Source organism: Rhinatrema bivittatum, chromosome 2, assembly GCF_901001135.1.
Source record: "Rhinatrema bivittatum chromosome 2, aRhiBiv1.1, whole genome shotgun sequence".
Taxonomy (NCBI): domain Eukaryota; kingdom Metazoa; phylum Chordata; class Amphibia; order Gymnophiona; family Rhinatrematidae; genus Rhinatrema; species Rhinatrema bivittatum.
Window position 1 is genome coordinate 512,425,024 of NC_042616.1, and position 19,465 is coordinate 512,444,488.

The 19,465-nt window shown below is 48.5% G+C and overlaps 2 protein-coding genes across 6 annotated transcripts in view; one reads left to right on the forward strand and one right to left on the reverse strand.

The window, feature by feature from the left end:
• The window catches only part of LOC115085110 (thiopurine S-methyltransferase-like), an 83,656-nt gene extending 65,082 nt beyond the window's left edge, over positions 1-18,574 (reverse strand). For 2 of the 3 annotated variants that reach the window (XM_029590736.1, XM_029590734.1), the window contains exon 1: positions 9,053-9,201. The gene's annotated coding sequence lies outside the window, so the exon portion shown is untranslated. Of the gene's footprint in view, positions 1-9,052; positions 9,202-18,453 lie in introns of those variants that run through there. The other variant, XM_029590735.1, reaches the window with a different exon arrangement.
• An 87-nt stretch (positions 18,575-18,661) lies between these two features.
• Positions 18,662-19,465, forward strand: part of LOC115085109 (zinc finger protein 501-like) — a 45,208-nt gene continuing 44,404 nt past the window's right edge. For all 3 annotated transcript variants that reach the window (XM_029590730.1, XM_029590733.1, XM_029590731.1), the window contains exon 1: positions 18,662-18,866. In XM_029590730.1, coding sequence (XP_029446590.1) covers positions 18,843-18,866 — 24 coding nt within the window. In that variant the 5' untranslated portion in view covers positions 18,662-18,842. The remainder of the gene's footprint in view (positions 18,867-19,465) is intronic.

Here is a 19,465-nt window from a genome sequence, read left to right on the forward strand (position 1 = left end):
ACAAAAAAGCTCTGGAATTTGTTGCCAGAGGATGTGGTTAGTGCAGTTAGTGTAGCTGGGTTCAAAAAAGGTTTGGATAAGTTCTTGGAGGAGAAGTCCATTAACAGCTATTAATCAAGTTTACTTAGGGAATAGCCACTGCTATTAATTGCATCAGTAGCATGGGTTCTTCTTAGTGTTTGGGTAATTGCCAGGTTCTTGTGGCCTGGTTTGGCCTCTGTTGGAAACAGGATGCTGGGCTTGATAGACCCTTGGTCTGACCCAGCATGGCAATTTCTTATTTTCTTATGACTTGGCCACATAAGATTCCTGTGCTTTTTCCCTTATGTATATGTATCATTACCACAGACGGTAAAAGTTAGGGCCCAATTTGGTTGTCACCTGAATCCAAATCCCCTTTTCCCCTTCCCTGCTGCCAAAGTGGACAGTAGAGATGTGAATCGGAACCAGAATCGGTTTGGATTTCAGTTCCGATTCACATCTCTAGTGGACAGCGATGTTACAGCTGTGTCAAAAGCATCAAGGCTTATTGGTTAAGGTAGTAGTCCCCAAGTTTCGGTTAAAGGTAGTAACCGCTGCACCGAGCGGGTTACCCCCATGCACCCTTTTCTTCCTTCCATCCTCTAGCCCAGTGGTTCCTGACCCTGTCCTGGGACCCCCCCAGCCAGTCGGGTTTTCAGGATATCCACAATGAATATGCATGAGAGAAAATGCGCATGTTATGTCTCTCATGCATATTCATTGTGGATATTCTGAAAACCCGACTGGCTGGGGGGTCCCAGGACAGGGTCGGGAACCACTGTTCTAGCCTTTAGGGATCCATAGTGTTTACCTCAAGCCCTTTTAAAAATTCTTTGACTGGTTTTGTCTTCACCACCTCCTCTGGAAGAGCATTCCAGGCATTTGCCACTCTCTCCATGAAGAAATATTTCCTGATGTTGGTTCTAAGTCGTCCCCCCTAGAGTTTTGTTTTGTGACCCTAGTTCTACTGTTTCCTTTCAAACAAAAAAGTTTGTGCATCATTAAAACCTTTCAGGCAGCTGAAGGTCTGTCTCATATCTCCCCTGCACCTCTTCTCTTCCAGGTACACCTATTCAGATCCTTCAGCCTCTCCTCATAAGTCTTCTGATGGAGACCCCACACCATTTTGGTCACCGTTCTCTGGACTATTGCTGAAGGTGACATTAGCCCAGCATACAAGGAACTTCAGCATCATTCAGTCCACTCTCCTACTAGAGTTGTAGCTGGGTTTCTTAGAAACACATAAATCAAACATTTGATAAGGACATGTGTGGCAACCCCCTTGGTCAGCCACTTGTTGGCCCTATGTCCCCACCTATATCATCTAGCTAGAAAGGAATACCACGTGTCAGCAACTCCTACTGAGGCTGTCTGTATGGGTGGAACTTTGACTAAAAGAGGGGGCTAGAAGAGTGATAAATGTGGCTTCTGAGTTCAGTTTTTGAGGAGTGGGGAGCGCTTAGAGTGTTTCAGAGTGAGGCCTATTCCCCTCACTGCTTTATACTTTTTAAGAGGCCATTCCTTCCTAGGTACTACCTGCCTATCTGGAGGTTGGTCTCATTTTAGAGGAAGAGATTTTTTTAGTGTCTTGCTGATTTTTTCTTAGAACTTCACTTGAGAGGAAACCTGGTCATTTTGGTGATGGCAGTTCCCCAGATCTGGATGCCAGGACACTGAAGATCTGACTGAACCCCTTCTAGGAGAGAGGAAGATCTGCAGGACAGTGACTCCCTTTCAGAGAGGATTTTTGCCGTTAGAGACTGATACTAATATTTTTGGCTTAAGTTTTATATTTTTTTTTTGTCCACCCCTCCTTGACTAGAGCTGGGCTGGAAGAGTACAATTCAAAACTAACTGTCAGACCCCTCCTTCAGAAAGGACCAATATCTACATAGGAACATAAGAAATTGCCATGCTGGGTCAGACCAAGGGTCCATCAAGCCCAGCATCCTGTTTCCAACAGAGGCCAAACCAGACCACAAGAACCTGGCAATTACCCAAACACTAAGAAGATCCCATGCTACTGATTCAATTAATAGCAATGGCTATTCCCTAAGTATAATTGATTAATAGCCTTTAATGGACTTCTCCTCCAAGAACTTATCCAAACCTTTTTTGAACCCAGCTACACTAACTGCACCAACCACATCCTCTGGCAACAAATTCCAGAAGTCTACTGTGCGTTGAGTGAAAAAAAATCTAGAAGAACAAGGGTGAAGAACTCCGAAAACCCTCAACAAGTCTTCATTCCCAGGGACACAGGCAGAGGCTGGGATAGAGGACAAAAACACCCAGTGACTCAGGTAGGATTTGTCTGTTTTACAGGGACCCCACGCGGGGTAATATTTCCCCAGTACTGGACTTATTCAATCAGAGCAGATTTGGTAAGATTGCTTAGAAGGAACCTGAGCCAGAGACACAAACACAGCAGAAAGACAGCCAGCTGTAACTCATTTATTCATCACTGGACACTGATTTAACTTTTGAAGAAATCAGTAAACTGTTATTTCAATACCCAGCTCTGTGTCCAGTGAAGTTTGCCCCTGCAGCACTACCATAGGGGGAATTACACACAGGTTGCAGGAAGCATCTCTGACTGAGCCTTAATCATCTGCTCCCCCCCCCCCCACAGAAAGGACCCACATCTTGGGGATAAAAGTGGGGGGGAAAAAGAAATTAGAGAAGCTCGCCCCAGAGATAAATTATTTTTGTTTGCCCTTGGGGAATATGCCCCTCCAAAAAGAAGGGTTACACAAGTTTCTGCTACAGTAGCTACAGAGTTTCAGTGACACTGAAGGAGAAAACCAAACACTCAAAAGCATTTAACCAGGGTGTAGTCCTCCTTTTTCCAACACCACACAATCATGAAGGCAGTCAGACTAGCATCTCTTTGAGTAGTACTCTAGCTTTCCTGCAATCTCTCTCTTAATTAGCTTACAGGTGAGGGTGCCGTTCAGACCATGCATAGCCTATGACATTGAACCTTAAGGGTAGTTTTTAAGCAAAGACAAAGTTTTTAGCTGGGTGCTCTGTTTTGCCCGAGATCCTCTCTCACTTCCTTTACTTGCAGGCGAGTCTACAGTTCAATTCATGCACAGTTCAGGCCAGTTTTCAAATCAAACAAAATACAGAACAGCTTTTGGCAGTGCTTTGGCCTTTCCTGTTGCGCTGCCCGATGTCTCCACTCCGCCCAACTTACTGCATTGGCGACTCCCTCCGGGGTTGATGGAAGGTTGGCTGCCGCAGCGTCTTTCGGCCGTTCTCGTCCGGCGTCCCCGGACTGGCCCGATGCTACAATCCGCCATGTTGACCTGATGCCTAGGGGCGCGCGCGCGGCGCAGCCCCGCCTCAAATACCAGAAGTGGCGCGAACCTCAGGGGCGTCCCCCTGAGATGACGTCATCCGCTTCAGATATTTAAAGGTCTCTGAATTGCTAACAATTCGAGTTAGCAAGGATACGGATAAGGATTCGTTCTATCTATGCTACTCTGCCTCCTCGAACTAACCAGGGGTACCCGCTCCTCGGGGGCCTCGTTCTCTCTTACTTTGTAGGTTGCAGTCTGGAACCGGTTCTCGCTCCTCGAGGGCCCTCGTTCCCGGACTTCTTTGGAATTCACTTCTGCCTGAAAGTCATCGCTGCCTACTACATCTGTGAGTTACCATCACTCTCTCAGAGCTTTCGCTCCTCGAGGGCCTACTTCATTCCAGCTCCTGGGCTTCTATGAGACATTGTGTGAGTGTTACCATCAGGTTCTGTCCATGAACTCTGCATACCCTGCCTACTCACTATATTTCAGTTTCTCTACAGCTCAGCCTCCATAAGAACATGCCATACTGGGTCAGACCAAGGGTCCATAAAGCCCAGCATCCTGTTTCCAACAGTGGCCAATCCAGGCCATAAGAACCTGGCAAGTATCCAAAAACTAAGTCTATTCCATGTTACCGTTGCTAGTAATAGCAGTGGTTATCTAAGTCAACTTAATTAATAGCAGGTAATGAACTTCTCTTCAAAAAACTTATCCAATCCTTTTTTAAGCACAGCTATACTCACTGCACTAACCACATCTTCTGGCAACAAATTCCAGAGTTTAATTGTGCGTTGAGTGAAAAAGAACTTTCTCCGATTAGTTTTAAATGTACCGCATGCTAACTTCATGAAGTGCCCCCTAGCTTTCTATTATCCAAAAGAATAAAAAACCGATTCACATCTACCCGTTCTAGACTTCTCATGATTTTAAACACCTCTATTATATCCCCCCTCAGCCGTCTCTTCTCCAAGCTGAAAAGTCCTAACCTCTTTAGTCTTTCCTCATAGGGATCGCTGTTCCAGTATCTGAGGGACTACAGCCCAACTGGGCATTCCAGCTCACTACTGCCACCTCTGGTGGTTCAGTATTCTGTCTAATAAAAGAACTAGTGTGTGTCTGTCTCCTAACTCTGAGCCTGACCAGTGGTCCCTCTCGGGATCTCCCCCGGGGCATGGTCATCTGCCACCGGCCCAAGGATCCACCCACAACTCTCCTAAATAATAACAGAAGCGCAATAGTACCCCCTCCTCAAAGCCCTCCTCCTGAGGGCCGAGTTGACTAGAGTACCGAACATCCTCACGATCATGTGAATCCGGGGATCGAGGCTCCGCAGGGTGAGAAAGGATGACATGGAGATTTCAGTTCTCGTCTTCCTTGAAGGCCAGGAGGGATAAAAACCCCTTCATGGCTTGAGTATGCTTTTTGACGAGGGCTTTATGTTCAGTCATCTTCTGTCTCAGTTGGGCCTCCAGTTGGTCAAAAACTGCCCTCGAGAAATCCGTTCGAGGGGAACTGGATCTGGTCTGGAACTCCTGAGTTTTCAGGCAAGGAAGAAGGTTGGGGAGAGCGGTAGCCATGGTTAAGGACTGAGAAGACTTGCTTGGTTCCAGACAGGATTCGGAACACTGCGGTCCCCACTGTATTAGATTGGCCATGGCCCAATTGAATTGAGGCTGATATTTTTGCAGCCATGGAAGGCCCAGGATGACAAGGTTCACCGCTGTAGGCAAGATATGAAAGGAAATAAGCTCCGAGTGATCTGAGCCGATCTTCAGGGTAAGGGGATGAGTGGCCTGGGACACAACCCCAGGAAGAAGGTCCCCATGGACTGAAGAAAGAGCCAAAGGTGGAGTTAATGGAGCGTGGGAATCTGGTACTGCTCCACGAAGTCCTGCTGGATGAAGTTTACCCCTGCGCCGGAGTCCACTAGGACTTGGGTAGAGAAATTGATGGCGGACGTCTCCACTGAGGCAGGCAACAGGAACAATGGTGAGGTCGTGGTGAGACCGAGGGCTATGGTTTCTAGAACTTCTTGGTGCTGGGGTGCACTTTTCCTGGGGCATTGAGGTAGGAGATGACCCGAATTCCCACAATAGAGGCAGAGGCCAAGTTGACGGCGATGAGATCTTTCCTCATCAGGAAGACGGCTATAGCCCAACTGCATGGGTTCTTCAAGGGAATTGGCAGAAGGCAAGGGGTGGTCACTAGGAGAGAGGGATTCCTTGAGGCAATTTCTCGGGGTAGCGCGGGTTCCCGAGATCGTTCCTGGAGACGTCTATCGATCCTCCCTGTCAGATCGATGAGACCTTTGAGAGAGGTAGGGAGCTCCCACGCTGCCAATTCATCCTCTATCCTGGGGGGCAATCCCTCCAGGAAAATGGCATGCAGACTGTCCCCTTGCCAATTCAGCTCAGTGGCCAAAGTTCGGAATTCAATTGCATAGTCAGAAAGGGAGCAGTTCCCTTGGCGCAGTTGCAAGAGATCATATCCAATGGCTGGGAGCCTGCCAGGTTCCTCAAATACCTGCTTAAAGGCGGATACGAATTACGGAAGGTTAGAAAGCATGGGATCCGAGCACTCCCACAAGGGGGAGGCCCTCTCCAATGCCTTATCATCTAGGAGGGACAAGATAAAGGTCATCTTGACCAAATCATTGGGGAATAGCACCGCTTGGAGAGTAAAATGCATGTAGCATTGGTTCAAGAATCCCCAACAGCATTTGGGATCCCCTGAGTAACGCAGCGGAGCTGGCATCAAAATGACCGCACGTCCAAGGTCGGCTGTCAGCGTGGAGGTTGCAGGGGTAGGCGGTGGGACAATAGGCTGAGACAGGGCATCTTGTCGAGCCTCAAGACGGTTTACGTCCACCACCACCTGTTGCATGCTTAGCTGAAGGTCCCAGGAATGGATTTTAACACAGCCAGATCCACAGGATAAAAATCCAGCCTGGTATGGAGACGTTCCAAGGAAGAGGCCAGATTTTCAAGAAAGTGCTGTTGCTCCTACACCTTGGAAGCTAGGCCCGGAATGGTCTGCAAGGCATGCGGCTCCACCAAGTCCATGGCCTTTGCAATCTGTTGCGCTGGAGGTGGACCCGAGGCCTGGCACAGAGTTGGTAGGGGCCCTCTGGTCGGACCCAGAAAGGGCCTGCTACCAGGAGGCAGAGCACACAAGGAGACAGAGGCAAGCTAGAGCTTCGCCAATAACAGCCCGGGGTTTCTGCAGGTTGAGCCCTTGTGTACCGGGGCCGCCTGGACTTAGGTGGCCTTTGGAGGTCTCCTGGAGAGATGGCGGAGTAGTCAGGCAGGCGAAGGTCAGGCTTTGAGAGGTCAGCGTCGTCAGGCAAGCAGAGGTCAGGCTTGGAGAGGTCAGCATAGTCAGGCAGGCAGAGGTCAGATACCAAGGATAAACAACGGTAGGGTGTTCAGGAACCAGGACACAGCAGAGAACTAACAGGAATAGGATGAACCTTGTTGCAAAGGCAGGGCTGAAGCGACGACTGAGCCCTTTTGTAGGGCTGAAGGTGGAAACGCCCAGCTGACATCACCAGAAGAGCCAGATGGACTGGCTCTTTAAATCCGGTGAGGAGGCGCGGCCCCGCGCCTAAGGAGGAAGCAGGAAGGAGTGCAGGACCTTGGACAGCAGCCCTGCTGAAGACGCCGAACAGGAGGAGGGATGGGCCGCAGGACAGGCCCCGATGTGGGAGGCGGCATCCTGCCGCACGAGGACCTTGAGGGCGGCTCTCCCTGCTGTGAACCACTGGCATCTGCAGCCTCCAGGCCGCAAGAAGAGGAGTCTGGTCAGCGGCCCCTGCCGCAGGAAATCCCGGCGTCGGCGGCCCAGCCACAGAGGAAGGTGAGATACTGCCCATGGCCCCAGCTGCAGGAAGAAGTGCAACATTTCCTGCAGTTTCTCCCTCCTTTTTACAATTAAATTGCAGTAGTTCAGTACAAGCACCATTCAGGACTTAAAACCAGCTTTTAAAATCAACCAAATAAAGCGGCTTTAATAATGCTCTGGCTTTTCCTGTAGTCTCTGTGTGTCTCAAAAAAAAATCTTAAACTTATCATACCTCTTGAGTTGCCGCTGGTCCCATTCTGGCTCAGCCTGTGTCATCGTTTGCTTCTGCCAGCTTCCTGTCTTTATACGGAGGCTAATCTATTGCTGCAAGCATGGGATGCTCCACCTCCCTTTACTGCTTCCATCACTCTTTCAGAAGCTAACTACTAAGGCTTCTGGGTGATGTAGTTTCAGTAAGTAGCCATCTTTACTACCTATTTTTTCCTTTTCCTCACCCCAAATAGCTTTCCTTAACAAAAATCCTAAAGCTTCACCTTCATTATCTAAACCGCACAGACCAGCAACAGAGTAAACCATTACAAATAGGTAGGCCCATGTCTCAGAGGGCTTATAATCTAAGGGCCAGATTTGTTAAGACTTTTCACTCATTCTATGTCCATGGGAAAAAAATCTTAATAAATCATGCCCTAAGTTTGTACCTGAGGCACCGGATGATGAAATGACTTGCCCAAGGTCACAAGGAGCATCAGTGGGAGAAGTGGGATTTAAACCTGGCTTCTCGAATTCTCAGACTTCTGCTTGAACCAATAGGCTAATCAAAAGTTACAGTGTACACAACACCCTCCTTCAGGCCAAAAATATTTTCAAAAAGCATTCACCAAATTCTACAGAACACTGTGGAAACATAAATAAAGTACTGTGAATCATCTAGTGTCAGTTAATACACTTAAAACATTAAGAATTATTTAAAACTTGATGCAAATACAATTCTTCAGTCAAAAATACTGTCCTGAGAAGGGACACTAGCCCAGGGTTTATACCTGGGAAATTCCTATTCCAACACATAAAAAGTTTAATGTGAGAAACGTGGATATTGCGATAAAGAATAGCATTACTAATAGAAGTGTCAGTACCAAGTGATTAGTCTGTGGATCCTATGCAGAGAGAAGATCCTTAAGAACCATATGATGCAATCAGAGACCAGGAAAATATGGCAGAAAGTGACAGAAATTGTCCCAATTGAATTCAGCACCAGTGGCCTGATTAAAAATAATTTCCAGGCACATCGAGACATGTTACTTTTGCATATAATACCTTATGAACTCCAGAAGGAAGCTCTTTGGCACAATGCAAGTTTTAAGAAGGGCATTAGCAGTATATTTGAGAGACTGAGGTCAGGCACAAAATACCCTGGCTTGCCTATGAGTAAAGTTCATTCCTGTCAAACTATGTACAAATAATAGCCCTTGTGGGGAGACTTTACCCTTAAAGAGTTGCAAGTGTACATGAGTGCATTTTCTGATTATAAAAATTAGTGACGATAGTTACACTTCCAGTTATCCAAAGAAAAGTAATGTAACCTGATATTTTACAGAACTACAAAACAGATCAGTTTAAATCACTTCAGAATCTACAATCGTTCGTATATTTCACACTCCATTTATTGACACCACTTGTCTCCTCGGTTTGCCACCGCCTGAACTAGGAGCAAAGACAGTCCCCCAAACCAACTGTGTCCTAAGAGAAACTCACTGAGAAACAAGAAGAAATTTCTACTGTCCCTACTGGCTTATGCAACTGCACAAAGCACAGCACTTTTTAACATTTAAAATCCATTCTACCTGAGCCCCTGCATTTTGTGCAAATTCGGAAAAATAAACTATGCTGTCAGAAGGATGTAGAAAATGTCCAAGTTAACCTACTTTACTGGCTTTCAGGATCCAAGATAGATATACAGCACGAAGCAGAAGAAAGATCTGCTCACAAACTGCAAGCGAGATCCTTTAACTCACAGAAACGTCTGAATGCGTTAACTGGTGTCCTGCTCGGCAATCCAACCATAGAGAAACGTACCCTCCTGGTAGTCTTAAGGAGGACACTGCTGGTTCAACCTGAAACTGCAGATTGCACAGAAGTTCATGTACGTGAAATTCTCAGCTGCATATGGCAGCATAAACATAAGGAGGGGCTTCAGTTAACACAAGACTGAAACTTGTCAACAGTAACATCACTCGTCAAGGCTTCAACCATTGTTAAATTCAGATGACAATTTTACATATATTGCCAAAGCACTACATAATATGATCAAAATAAAAAGGTGAAAAAATTAACATGTACAGCTCATGTACAGTTATGTATTATATATTTTTTTGTTTTATATTCTATGTTTCATGATTATTATGAATAGTTTCATTGTAAACTGCTTAGGACTTTGGATAATGCGGTCTATACATTTTTTTAAATTAAATACATTAATTAATAATGGCAGAATAAAATGTGCTACATATTTATTTTATTTGGATTTATTATCTACCTTTTATATGCTAAATATGGTTTTTTTTTTCAGGGTTTGGGTTGCCTCACTGAGTGCCTGGAGGGAGTTTATGTTTCTGTTATTAAATACAACACCAGAATCTGAATATTATTTTTTTATATGAGGAGTAGTAAAGGAAGTGTTCCAGTTCTGCTCTGCATCCATTATTAGGGATGTTTTTGTTGGGGCAAAGCTTCCAAATGGATTTGTTTTGCACACATCATGACATAATACAAGCATCCAGGACATCACTCGCTCGCATCCGTCCTTTCACAATGCAAAATATTACAACAGACAACAGGCTTTGGGTTAACAGGGCCGCAGCTTTAATAACCTGGAGGCCCGAGCCCCCTTTTAATTAACATTACAATTTCAATCAACCATTTTCCAAACCGTCCGCCGCTTCACCAGCAAGATGATTCATTCCAGCCACGCGGCTCGCCCTTTGGCCCCCGCACCAAGTTCAGACTCCCACCACGTGCTAGCAAAGGAGCCAACCCGGTGGGCCACTGCCGCCAACCAGCAAGAAGCCAGGCCTGCCAGATGACCCCCGCCGCCTGCCAGCAAGGAGCCCGCAACCAACAACTCCCAGTTGTCCAACATTCCCAATTGCCAGGTAAATCCACCTTAACAGGTAACCAGTGTATTAAGCAGAACAGGCTCGGGCCATCCGCCACAGACACGGGCATAACATGTCCCGTGACCCCCCAAAGATGCGGCCCTACCTACAGAGGAAAAAACTCCTCCAAGGCCTCCTGAATCGAATTAAGGAACAAGTCCATCCCGATGAATGAGAGGTGAACCCTGTCCTTGCCGAAGAGACCTTCCCCCATGACCATTCATATCAAATGTGCCAGCCTCCCAAAAGCACCAACCAAGAACCAATTTGCTGGTTGGCTTTTGACCTATCACCTTATCCGATTCAGCAGGCCTTATGATAATATCAGACCAACACAACACTGTTGTGGGCAACAGCATGAATACCATCATAAGGTCCTTCCGGACCATGCTGATAAACTGCCGGCCGGGCATTTTTCCCCAGTCGTTGCCCCCCAAGTGAATTACCAATGCCTGCGGCACCCCGAGCCGCTCGCATCCCTGGCGCACACAGGGATCAGTTCATCCCACACCATTCCCCACCGCCCTAACCAATACACCCGCGCTCCCCTCCTGTGTAAGTCCAAGTGTGGCCCGTAAGGCCAGCCGCAGGCATGTCTGTGGGCCCAAAAGGTGTAAGAATGCCCAATAATCCATGCAGACTTTCCCGCAGGAGCCGCACCTGCAAAGAAACAAGAGTTAGACACCGCTTACGGCAGCCCCATGCTGGGGCGGACATATCCTCGAAAAGAATTAGAGCGCCAATGCCCGTTTTGTTGAATCACTCCCCCAGGCAAACCCGCTGCCGCCGCCACGGTCGCCACCCCTATCCAAAAAGAATGAGTCCCAAAACGACCAACATCCAGACCCACTGACAACAAAGCCGACCGCAGGACCATCTCAAATTGGTACTTTGTCAAGGGGCGACGGTCCTCATGAATCAAAAACTGCACCGACCCCGTCACCTGGCACCGACAATACCAAATTGCATTTTCCACGGGGCACGAACGGAGCCCCGGCACAGCCTGCAACACAACCATTGCCCCTTTGCCCTGCTGATCAGTCTTAGACCGGGGAATACACAACTCCATCGATTGGGTAGTGACCCTCACATGCCTTGCTAATAATCCTGGAAAGTCCGTGCTGACACCAGACCGAGCCACCAATTCACTAACTCGGAAGGCCCCGAAAAAAGTGAAAATGAAAGCCACCCGGAAAAGAGACGTTTCGTACGGCGAGAAACAAATACTCGGCAAAGCATCCCACAGTCTCAACAAGATGTCATGCGTGATCGAAAGACGCTTATCCCTGCTCCTCCCTACCACCTTAGCCCATCCGATCAACACACGCTGCACAATAAACCGACCCGACGGGAACCCCCACCCATGGGACCTCATGAAGAACGAAAACCCCGCTAACTGCTTCACCACCGCTGCCTTCAAGCAACCGCGCTCCCTGGCGTGTTCCAGAAAATGGAGAAGGGATACGACCGAAACTGGACTCCCCCGTCCAACCTTCGGCAGCAAGAAATCCCGCCGCTTTATGGGCACCTCCCACGTAACTTGACCATGTGGATGGAGCTAATGAAGCTCGCAGCAGGTTCCAGGCCTTGGGAAACCGAATCTCCAAAGGGAAAATGGTACCGCCGCTCCGCAAGAATCTGCCTCTGGTGCCAGTTCCCGAAACAACTCCCACTTGAAACGTGAAAGAGAGTCGGCCACGCCATTAGCGACTCCCGGCACAGGCCTGGCCCAAATGGTTACATTCAATGACATGCAACACAGAATCAATTCCCTCAGCAGTTCCGACACTCTAACACACTTGGCCGCTCTCCTGTTGATGACTTCGACCACACCCTGTTGTCGCACCAAAAGACAACTCTCTTTCCCCGCAGCTGCTGTCCCCAGATGTGAAAGGCCACCACAATTGGAAACAATTCCAAAAACGTAACATTCTTCGTAACGCCAGACTCCACCCACTCCACCTCGCCGCACACCAGGCCCCCTGCAAGTAAGCTCCAAACCCAAGGGACCCTGCCGCGTCTGTAAATAGGTCCAAATCATGATTGGAACGCGGGTAGTCCTGCCAAAACGTAATCCCGTTGAATGCCACCAGGAACCGTTCCCAAACACGCAAGTCCTCCCTCATCGCAACCGTCACGCGCACTCGATGATGGCGCCTCCGCACGCCCGCTGTAGCCCGAGTGAACCATCTCAAAAATGCCCTACCCATGGGAATTACTCGGCATGCAAAGTTCAAACTACCCACCAAAGATTGCAGCTCAAAAAGAGTCAGCTTGGACCTCTGTAGCGCCCTGGCCACCAATTCCCGCAGCCGATCGACCTTCTCCGAAGGCAACAGCGACTCCCTTGCGACCGAATCCTCTTCGATTCCCAGAAAAACCAACTTTGTGCACGGACCTTCGGTTTTGCCAGCCGCCAACGGGATACCTCCTGAAAACATCACATCAGGGACAGGCAGTCACCCGAACCAGCCGCACCCACAAACAAAAAATCGTCAAGATAATGGACTATGTTTGCCGACCCAGACCGCCGCTCTATCACCCAGTGTATAAAGGTGCTAAATGCCTCAAAATAGGCGCAAGCAATAGCGCAGCCCATTGGCATACATTTGTCAAAATAAAATGCCTGCCGGAAATGAAAGCCCAATAAATGAAAATTCTCCGGGTGCACTGGCAACAATCTGAAGGCAGATTCAATGTCAGTTTTCGCTAACAACGCTCCCGGCCCGCACCGTAAAATCACCCGCACCGCTGAGTCGAAGGAGGCATAGCGAACCGAACACATGGCCTTGGGGATACAGTCATTCACGGAATCACCTTCTGGGAATGACAAATTATGTATCAACCGGTACTTACCTGGCTCCCTTTTTGGTATCACCGCCAACGGGGATAGCACGAATTCTGGAAACGGTGGAGACGAGAAAGGACCCGCAATTCGACCTAACGCGATTTCCGCCCGCAACTTATCCTCCACCACCGAAATCAATTGGTGAACCGAAGGACAAGTCGCCCCCCCACCGGGACCCACCCCCCACATGGGATCCGAAAGCCCTCTGTAAAACCCCGGGTCAATACCTCCGCCACATCACATTTCGGATAAACCCACAGCCACGGGCGCATTGGCGCCATCCGAATAGGAGTGGCAGCCTTCTTGCGACACTCATTTCCCGGAACCTTTCGCTCCGGGAGCAGGCAAGGGCCCTTTGCCCGGACGCTTGGCACACCTGGTGGCAGGGTGATCTGCCCCACAAGTGGCACAGGCATGTCGGAATTTGCAGTCGTTGAACATGCACGTGGAGCGGTTAAACCGCCAGCAGACATCTGATACGCCCAATCCAGCCTTCCCCCCACCGATCGCGGGGGACCCCTGCCGAAATGGCCGATTGAGAACAGGGCCCGACGGAGATCCCATCCCCAAACTTCCCGCGGGGACCTTCGACGCCATTTGAGTTAACCACAAACCCACGTCCTGGGTATCCCAGGACATAAATTTGTTCTCCTCCATGCGGTCCCGAAAGCGCTCGTCGTAGTTAAGCCACGACCACCCCTCATACGTTTTGCTCGCCGCTAAAATCGCATCCGCATAAGCTAACAAATACTGTATTGCGTAGGATCCCGATGACCAATCACACTCGCCAGGCACAAGAAGGACCGGATCCAGTTGTGAATATTTCTAGCTACCTTCACCTGTGCCCCGGGAAAACGCTCGCTCTTCCCCCGCTTCTTCTTACCTTTTCGCTTCCCGCGGCGCCCCTCCAACAATTGAAAAATGTCAATAAATTTTCGACGACGAATCTTCCATCTAACCAACCTGGGCACCTCCTCCCAAAGCTCCGTGAGGGCGAGTGCCGGTTCCTATCTGCAATAGAACTCACAGTGTTCATGTCTGCGATTGCTTCCAGGCAATAGGGAGTCTTCAGAGCATTCAGGGACGTTGGCCCTCGAGGAGCGAGTACCGGATCCCGTCTTAGAATCTAAAATCAAGAAGAGAGAGCGGGGCCCCTGAGGAGCAGGTACCCCTTGGTAAGTTTGTAGAGGTAGAGCAGCGGAGAAAGATTTCCCTTGCTAACTCGATTCGTAGTTGCAAGCAAAGACCTTTTAAAGTGGAAGCGGATGACGTCACTACAGGGGGACGCCCCCGAGGTTCGCGCCCTTGCCGGTACAAACTCTGGAGCACGCACACGCGCGAGCCTTTACGTCATCAGGAACATGGCGGATCCGCAGTGTCAGGCCAGCCTGGGGACTCCGGGGAGAAGCGTCAAAGAGAAGCCGCGGCAGCATCTGTCCATCAGAGCCAAAGGGAGTCGCCTCAGAGATACAGAAGGTGGAGCGAGGGCGAAAACAGGCACGAACACAACACTGGGAGAGGAGGTGCTTGTGCAGGAAGCAGAGGTCTGGTCTCTGTTGCCTGAGATGGGCACTAACCAACAGAGTCATAAGGGCAGAGCCATGTGTGCTCATGCAATGGGCCCCCTGTTACACAGGGCCCTGCAGCTGCCGCTCTTATTCGGGAGGGAAAGGTCAGTCACGCTCTTCTCCCCTGAAAGCTGCTCCTCCATGGCTTCCAATTTTTCCACTGGGTTTTTAACAGACTCTTTAGACAATTTGGTGAAAATTTCTCATGGAGACTTTTAAAAGGCAAATAAATGGATGAGAGAGGGAGCAATTGGAATCAGCAACCTCTCACTGCTGATGCATCATTTAACACCTCCCCCCCCTTCCCCTCCGCCCCCCTCCCCGGTAGGTTTTTGAGGAGTGGTGTGATTACAGAATATTTGAAGGCAGCAAGAATGGTTGCCGTGGAATGTTAAAGGATGTAACAGATAGAGGGAATACTGGGGAGATGGGTGGAATGGAGTCAGAATAACAAATAGTGAGCTTGGAGGAGGAGACCGGATGGGCCGTATAGTAAATATGATATTACATAGCATGAGTTCTGGGGATATCAGAGAGCTTCAGATTATCATCAGTACCAAATCCGGTCCTCTTGCCCCCATTGCTGCTGCAGATTTGTTATTCCTATAATATATAATTTGCTAGTTTTTGTGCAAAATGTAAATGACTAAAACGTCGCAGATAAGGGCCCACCCAGCCTGCCCATCCAGATGTCTAGTTTTGTATCTGCTGCGCCATGCAGGTCCTCCCCTCTACTTCTTTCTAATGTTCTAACTGGCGCTCTGTGCAGTTTACCCACAATACAAAATAGTTACCACCATTTCCCCCAGTGATTCTTTTCCATCCTCTTAAGATCCTTTGTCATTGTCAATCGCACTCTCTGGGGTATCCGGTGACTGCTTGGGGGTCACCTGATGATTTACCACCCAAAACTGGGCCATGGAAGTGGGAAGTGGTAGAGAAATGGAGCAAATTTATGTTGGCATTCACCACGAGTCTGGGCACGGCACACAGCACACAATAAAGAAGGATAGCACACAAGCATTTGAAATAATGCACACAGAATTCCCACAGTGTACACTAAAAGACAGGGTTGTGCGCAGACATTTTTTAGTCGTGCTTGTTTTTCATTTCATATTTTTTTGTGTTTCTTTTTTTTGTTTGTTTGTTTCATTTCATTTATCTGAAATGAGAAAAAGCAAAATTAAAAAAAACAAAATAAAATTGTCCAGTCCTTGCCTCATCAGCAAACAAAGAAGAAAACCTTCTGAGCCATTCTCCCAAAGCCCTCAACCTCCTCTTACACCATGAAGTTTCTAAAATCCACTTAAATCTTCACAGGTGGGAGGGGTCCCTGGGTGATCCTGCCCAGCTATTACTGCTCTTAAAATGTTGTGGCAGCCCAGGACTGGAGTCAATATTTCTTTGTTGCATACAAAATGTCACCAGCCAGACTCAGGCAGAGACCATTTTGTATGGAATAAAATAATAATCGGGTCTATATTGAACCGCTGTGTAGCTCAGCAAGTTAGCACTTGGCCTATATATTCAGCAGTGCGGATGTGCCACTGAATATATACGGCTATACTAAAGTTAGCCGGGTAAGTTTATCTGGCTAACTTCACGACAGGTCTATAGGACTACTAGACATAGTCAGATAGCTCCTCCGAGATACGCCCCTGACTTATCCGGCCAGATTTTAGCAGGATAAAATGTTTTCTGGCTAGAATTTAGCTGGATCAAGAGGCCAAATATTCATTTAGCCAGATAACTTATAAGTTATCTTATAAGTCATCTGGCTAAATGCTTCTGAATATGAACCTCAATGGTTCTAGCCTTGGTCTGCTGGTGCCATTTAAAATAGAGGCAGTGATGGGGCAAGGAGCAGCTGCCCCCTGAAGAGTTCAGTGGATTTTAAGGACTTCATGTGGTCCAGGGAAGGCTGGGAGATTTGAGGAAAAACATGGGAGATGTGTTAGTTTTTTACAATGGGGCAAGGACTGGAAAATTTCAAAAACAAAGATTTAAAGATAAAGGAAATTTCATTTGGTTTTTCTTCCATTTTAAAAACAGAACAAAAGGAAACAGCTAATTATGTTATTTATTTACTTCGAGGTTTTTTTATACCGAAGTATAGCGGGATGCCTTCACTCCGGTTTACAAGATAACAACTTAATACAGTTTGGTAATACTGGAACGACTTAATAAACAGTGAACAGAGTAAGGGAAGGGTTAAAATGGGAGCAACGATAACAAACTGAAAAAGGGTACTTTACAGCAAGCGGGGACATCATATAATGTCAGGGGACAGAGGCAGAACTCATAGAGAGGTGCAGGGTAGACTGGGGAAGAATGTATCGGGGGTGGAGCGGGGTGTGGGGGGATCTGGGAAGGGCGGGGGGAGGTAGAGTTGGGGGGGAGGATATTCGGGGGATTCGGTGAAGACTTGCTAAGAGGTGGAGAAAAGTGACGGCTTAGCCGACTCCATCACGGAAAGTTAGGTTGAAATACCAGGTTTTGAGTTCCTTTTTAAAAGATTTAATGTCACTGAGAGAACTTAGGTATTGAGGTAGGGTGTTCCATAATTTGGGTCCTGCGATAGATAGATAGATGTTAAAATTTCCAGTTTGGTTTCAAAAGGACAATAGAGGACAAAAGTAGGAGAGTACACGCAAGCAAACTGGCACATACTAAAGATAAACACCGTATGTGTGTGTGTGTGTGTGTGTAAGAGAGTGCAACAATGTGCAACACAGGGAGATAGAAAGTGAGGGTATGAGAGAGGTCTGTGTGTGTATATAGTGGTTGAATGTGTTTGTGAGAGTGCCTTGTAGGCGAGCGTGGAAGATAGAGGGTTTGTGAGATACAGGGAGATAGAAAGTGAGGGTGTGAGAGAGGTCTGTGTGTGTATATAGTGGTTGAATGTGTTTGTGAGAGTGCCTTGTAGGAGAGTGTGGAAGAGAGAGGGTTTGTGAGACTCATGGAGACATCCAGGCACTATGTGTGTTTGATAGCGTGACTTTGTATCAAAAGTGTCTCAATGACAGACTGAGGGGGCAGATTTTAAAAGCCCTTCGCGCATAAATCCAGCTGGATTTATGCGCGAAGGGGGGTTACGTGCGTAAATCCAGCTGGATTTATGTGCGAAGGGGGTTAAGCACGCCGAGCCTATTTTGCATAGGCCCGGTGACGTGCGCAAGCCCCGGGACGCGCGTATGTCCCGGGGCTTGAAAAAAGGGGCAGGGTGTGGGCGGTCTGGGGCGTGGGCGTGGCCAGAGGCCTCCGAAGGGCCTCTAGGCCGGGGGATCGCGTGCCGGCACTTGGCCAGTGGTGCAACCTATGCCTGCCCAGAGGCAGGCGCAACACGTATAACAAAGGTTAGGGGGGGGGGGGGGGGGGGGGTTAGATAGGACTGGGAGGCGGGTTAGGTAAGGGAAGGGGGTGGGGGAGCAGAAGGAAAGTTCCCTCCTCGGAGGGACCAGGGAACGCCATCTGGGCTCCCCTAGGGCTCAGCACGCACAAGGTGCACAAGTGTGCCGCCGACCCTGGATTTTATAACATGTGCGTGGCCCGTGTGTAGGTATTAAAATCTGCCCCTGAGTGTACTTGACTGAGAGCGAGTCAGAGATAGCCTATGTGCCACTGCCTTTTTAAACCGTCATTTTTTACTAGTCTCTCTGCTAGTTCATAACGATTTCCACAAAACCTGCAAAATTACAAGTTCATGATGCAACAGGACTCAATCAGGTCCCTGATCTGTTCCTTCTGTCACATACCTTGCCGCGGTCTTCTATCTCCACAGTCCACCTTAAGAAGGAGGGATCCACCAGCATGACCTCAACTGGGAGCTCTGTACATGCTCGGTAGAGGGGCTCTTTTGCTTTCTTTTCCTTTACTGGCTGCAGGGCTGTGAAAAGCAGGAAAGACTGAGAGCATAAACAAAAACGTTCTGCCTTCCCAGGACTGGAAATCTCTACAGGACACAGATCTGTCCCCTCCACGCCGCAAAGGGGGAGAGGGACGAGACTTTATCTGAGATTCTCTGACATCAGCCCAGCCTGCTCTTGTCTTATTCATCTTTCTCAGCATCGGACCGGGAACAGGGAAATCTTCAGCCTGAATCCATCCCTGCAGCTTCAGGATTCAGAGGGAAAACAGGAGGGAAATGTCTGCCCTGGTTTCTGAGCAGGTAAGAAATTCTTCTCTAACCTCTTGTTTACAGGGAACTAGCACTTAAAGGAAAAACTTTACCCTGGGCAGCTCTTGTAACCTTCCCTCCTCACAGTCCGGGGTGGTAGTATCATGATTAGGCAGGGGGAGGTGGTCATCTCAAGTGGCAGAATTTTGGGGTGCCAGCTGGTGCCCCGTCTCTTCCAAAACACTTCTGCTGCAGTCTAAAAGGAGAGGGAGATACCCAGGGCCACTGGTGGATCCCATCCCACTAGCAACCAATGAAGCAAGGAAAGGCCCGGCAGGGCCACTAGTGGAGCCCAACCTGCTGGTGGCTGAAGACAGAGAGAGAGAGAGAGGCCCAACAGGATCCCCGGTGGAGCCCATCCCACCAGAAAAGGCCTGGTGGAGGCCTTACCTCAAGCCTAACCCGTTGGTGGCCAAAGATAGAGGGAGAGGCCCAGTGTGTGTGTAAATGAGAGAGTCAGAGAGAGATAATATGTAAGAGTAAGAGAGTGGGCGTGTGTGTTTGATCATGTGCAAGAGTGAGGGAATGTGTATGAGACGGAGCATATGTGTAAGAAAGAAGGCATGTGTGTGTGTGTGTGTGTGTAAGTG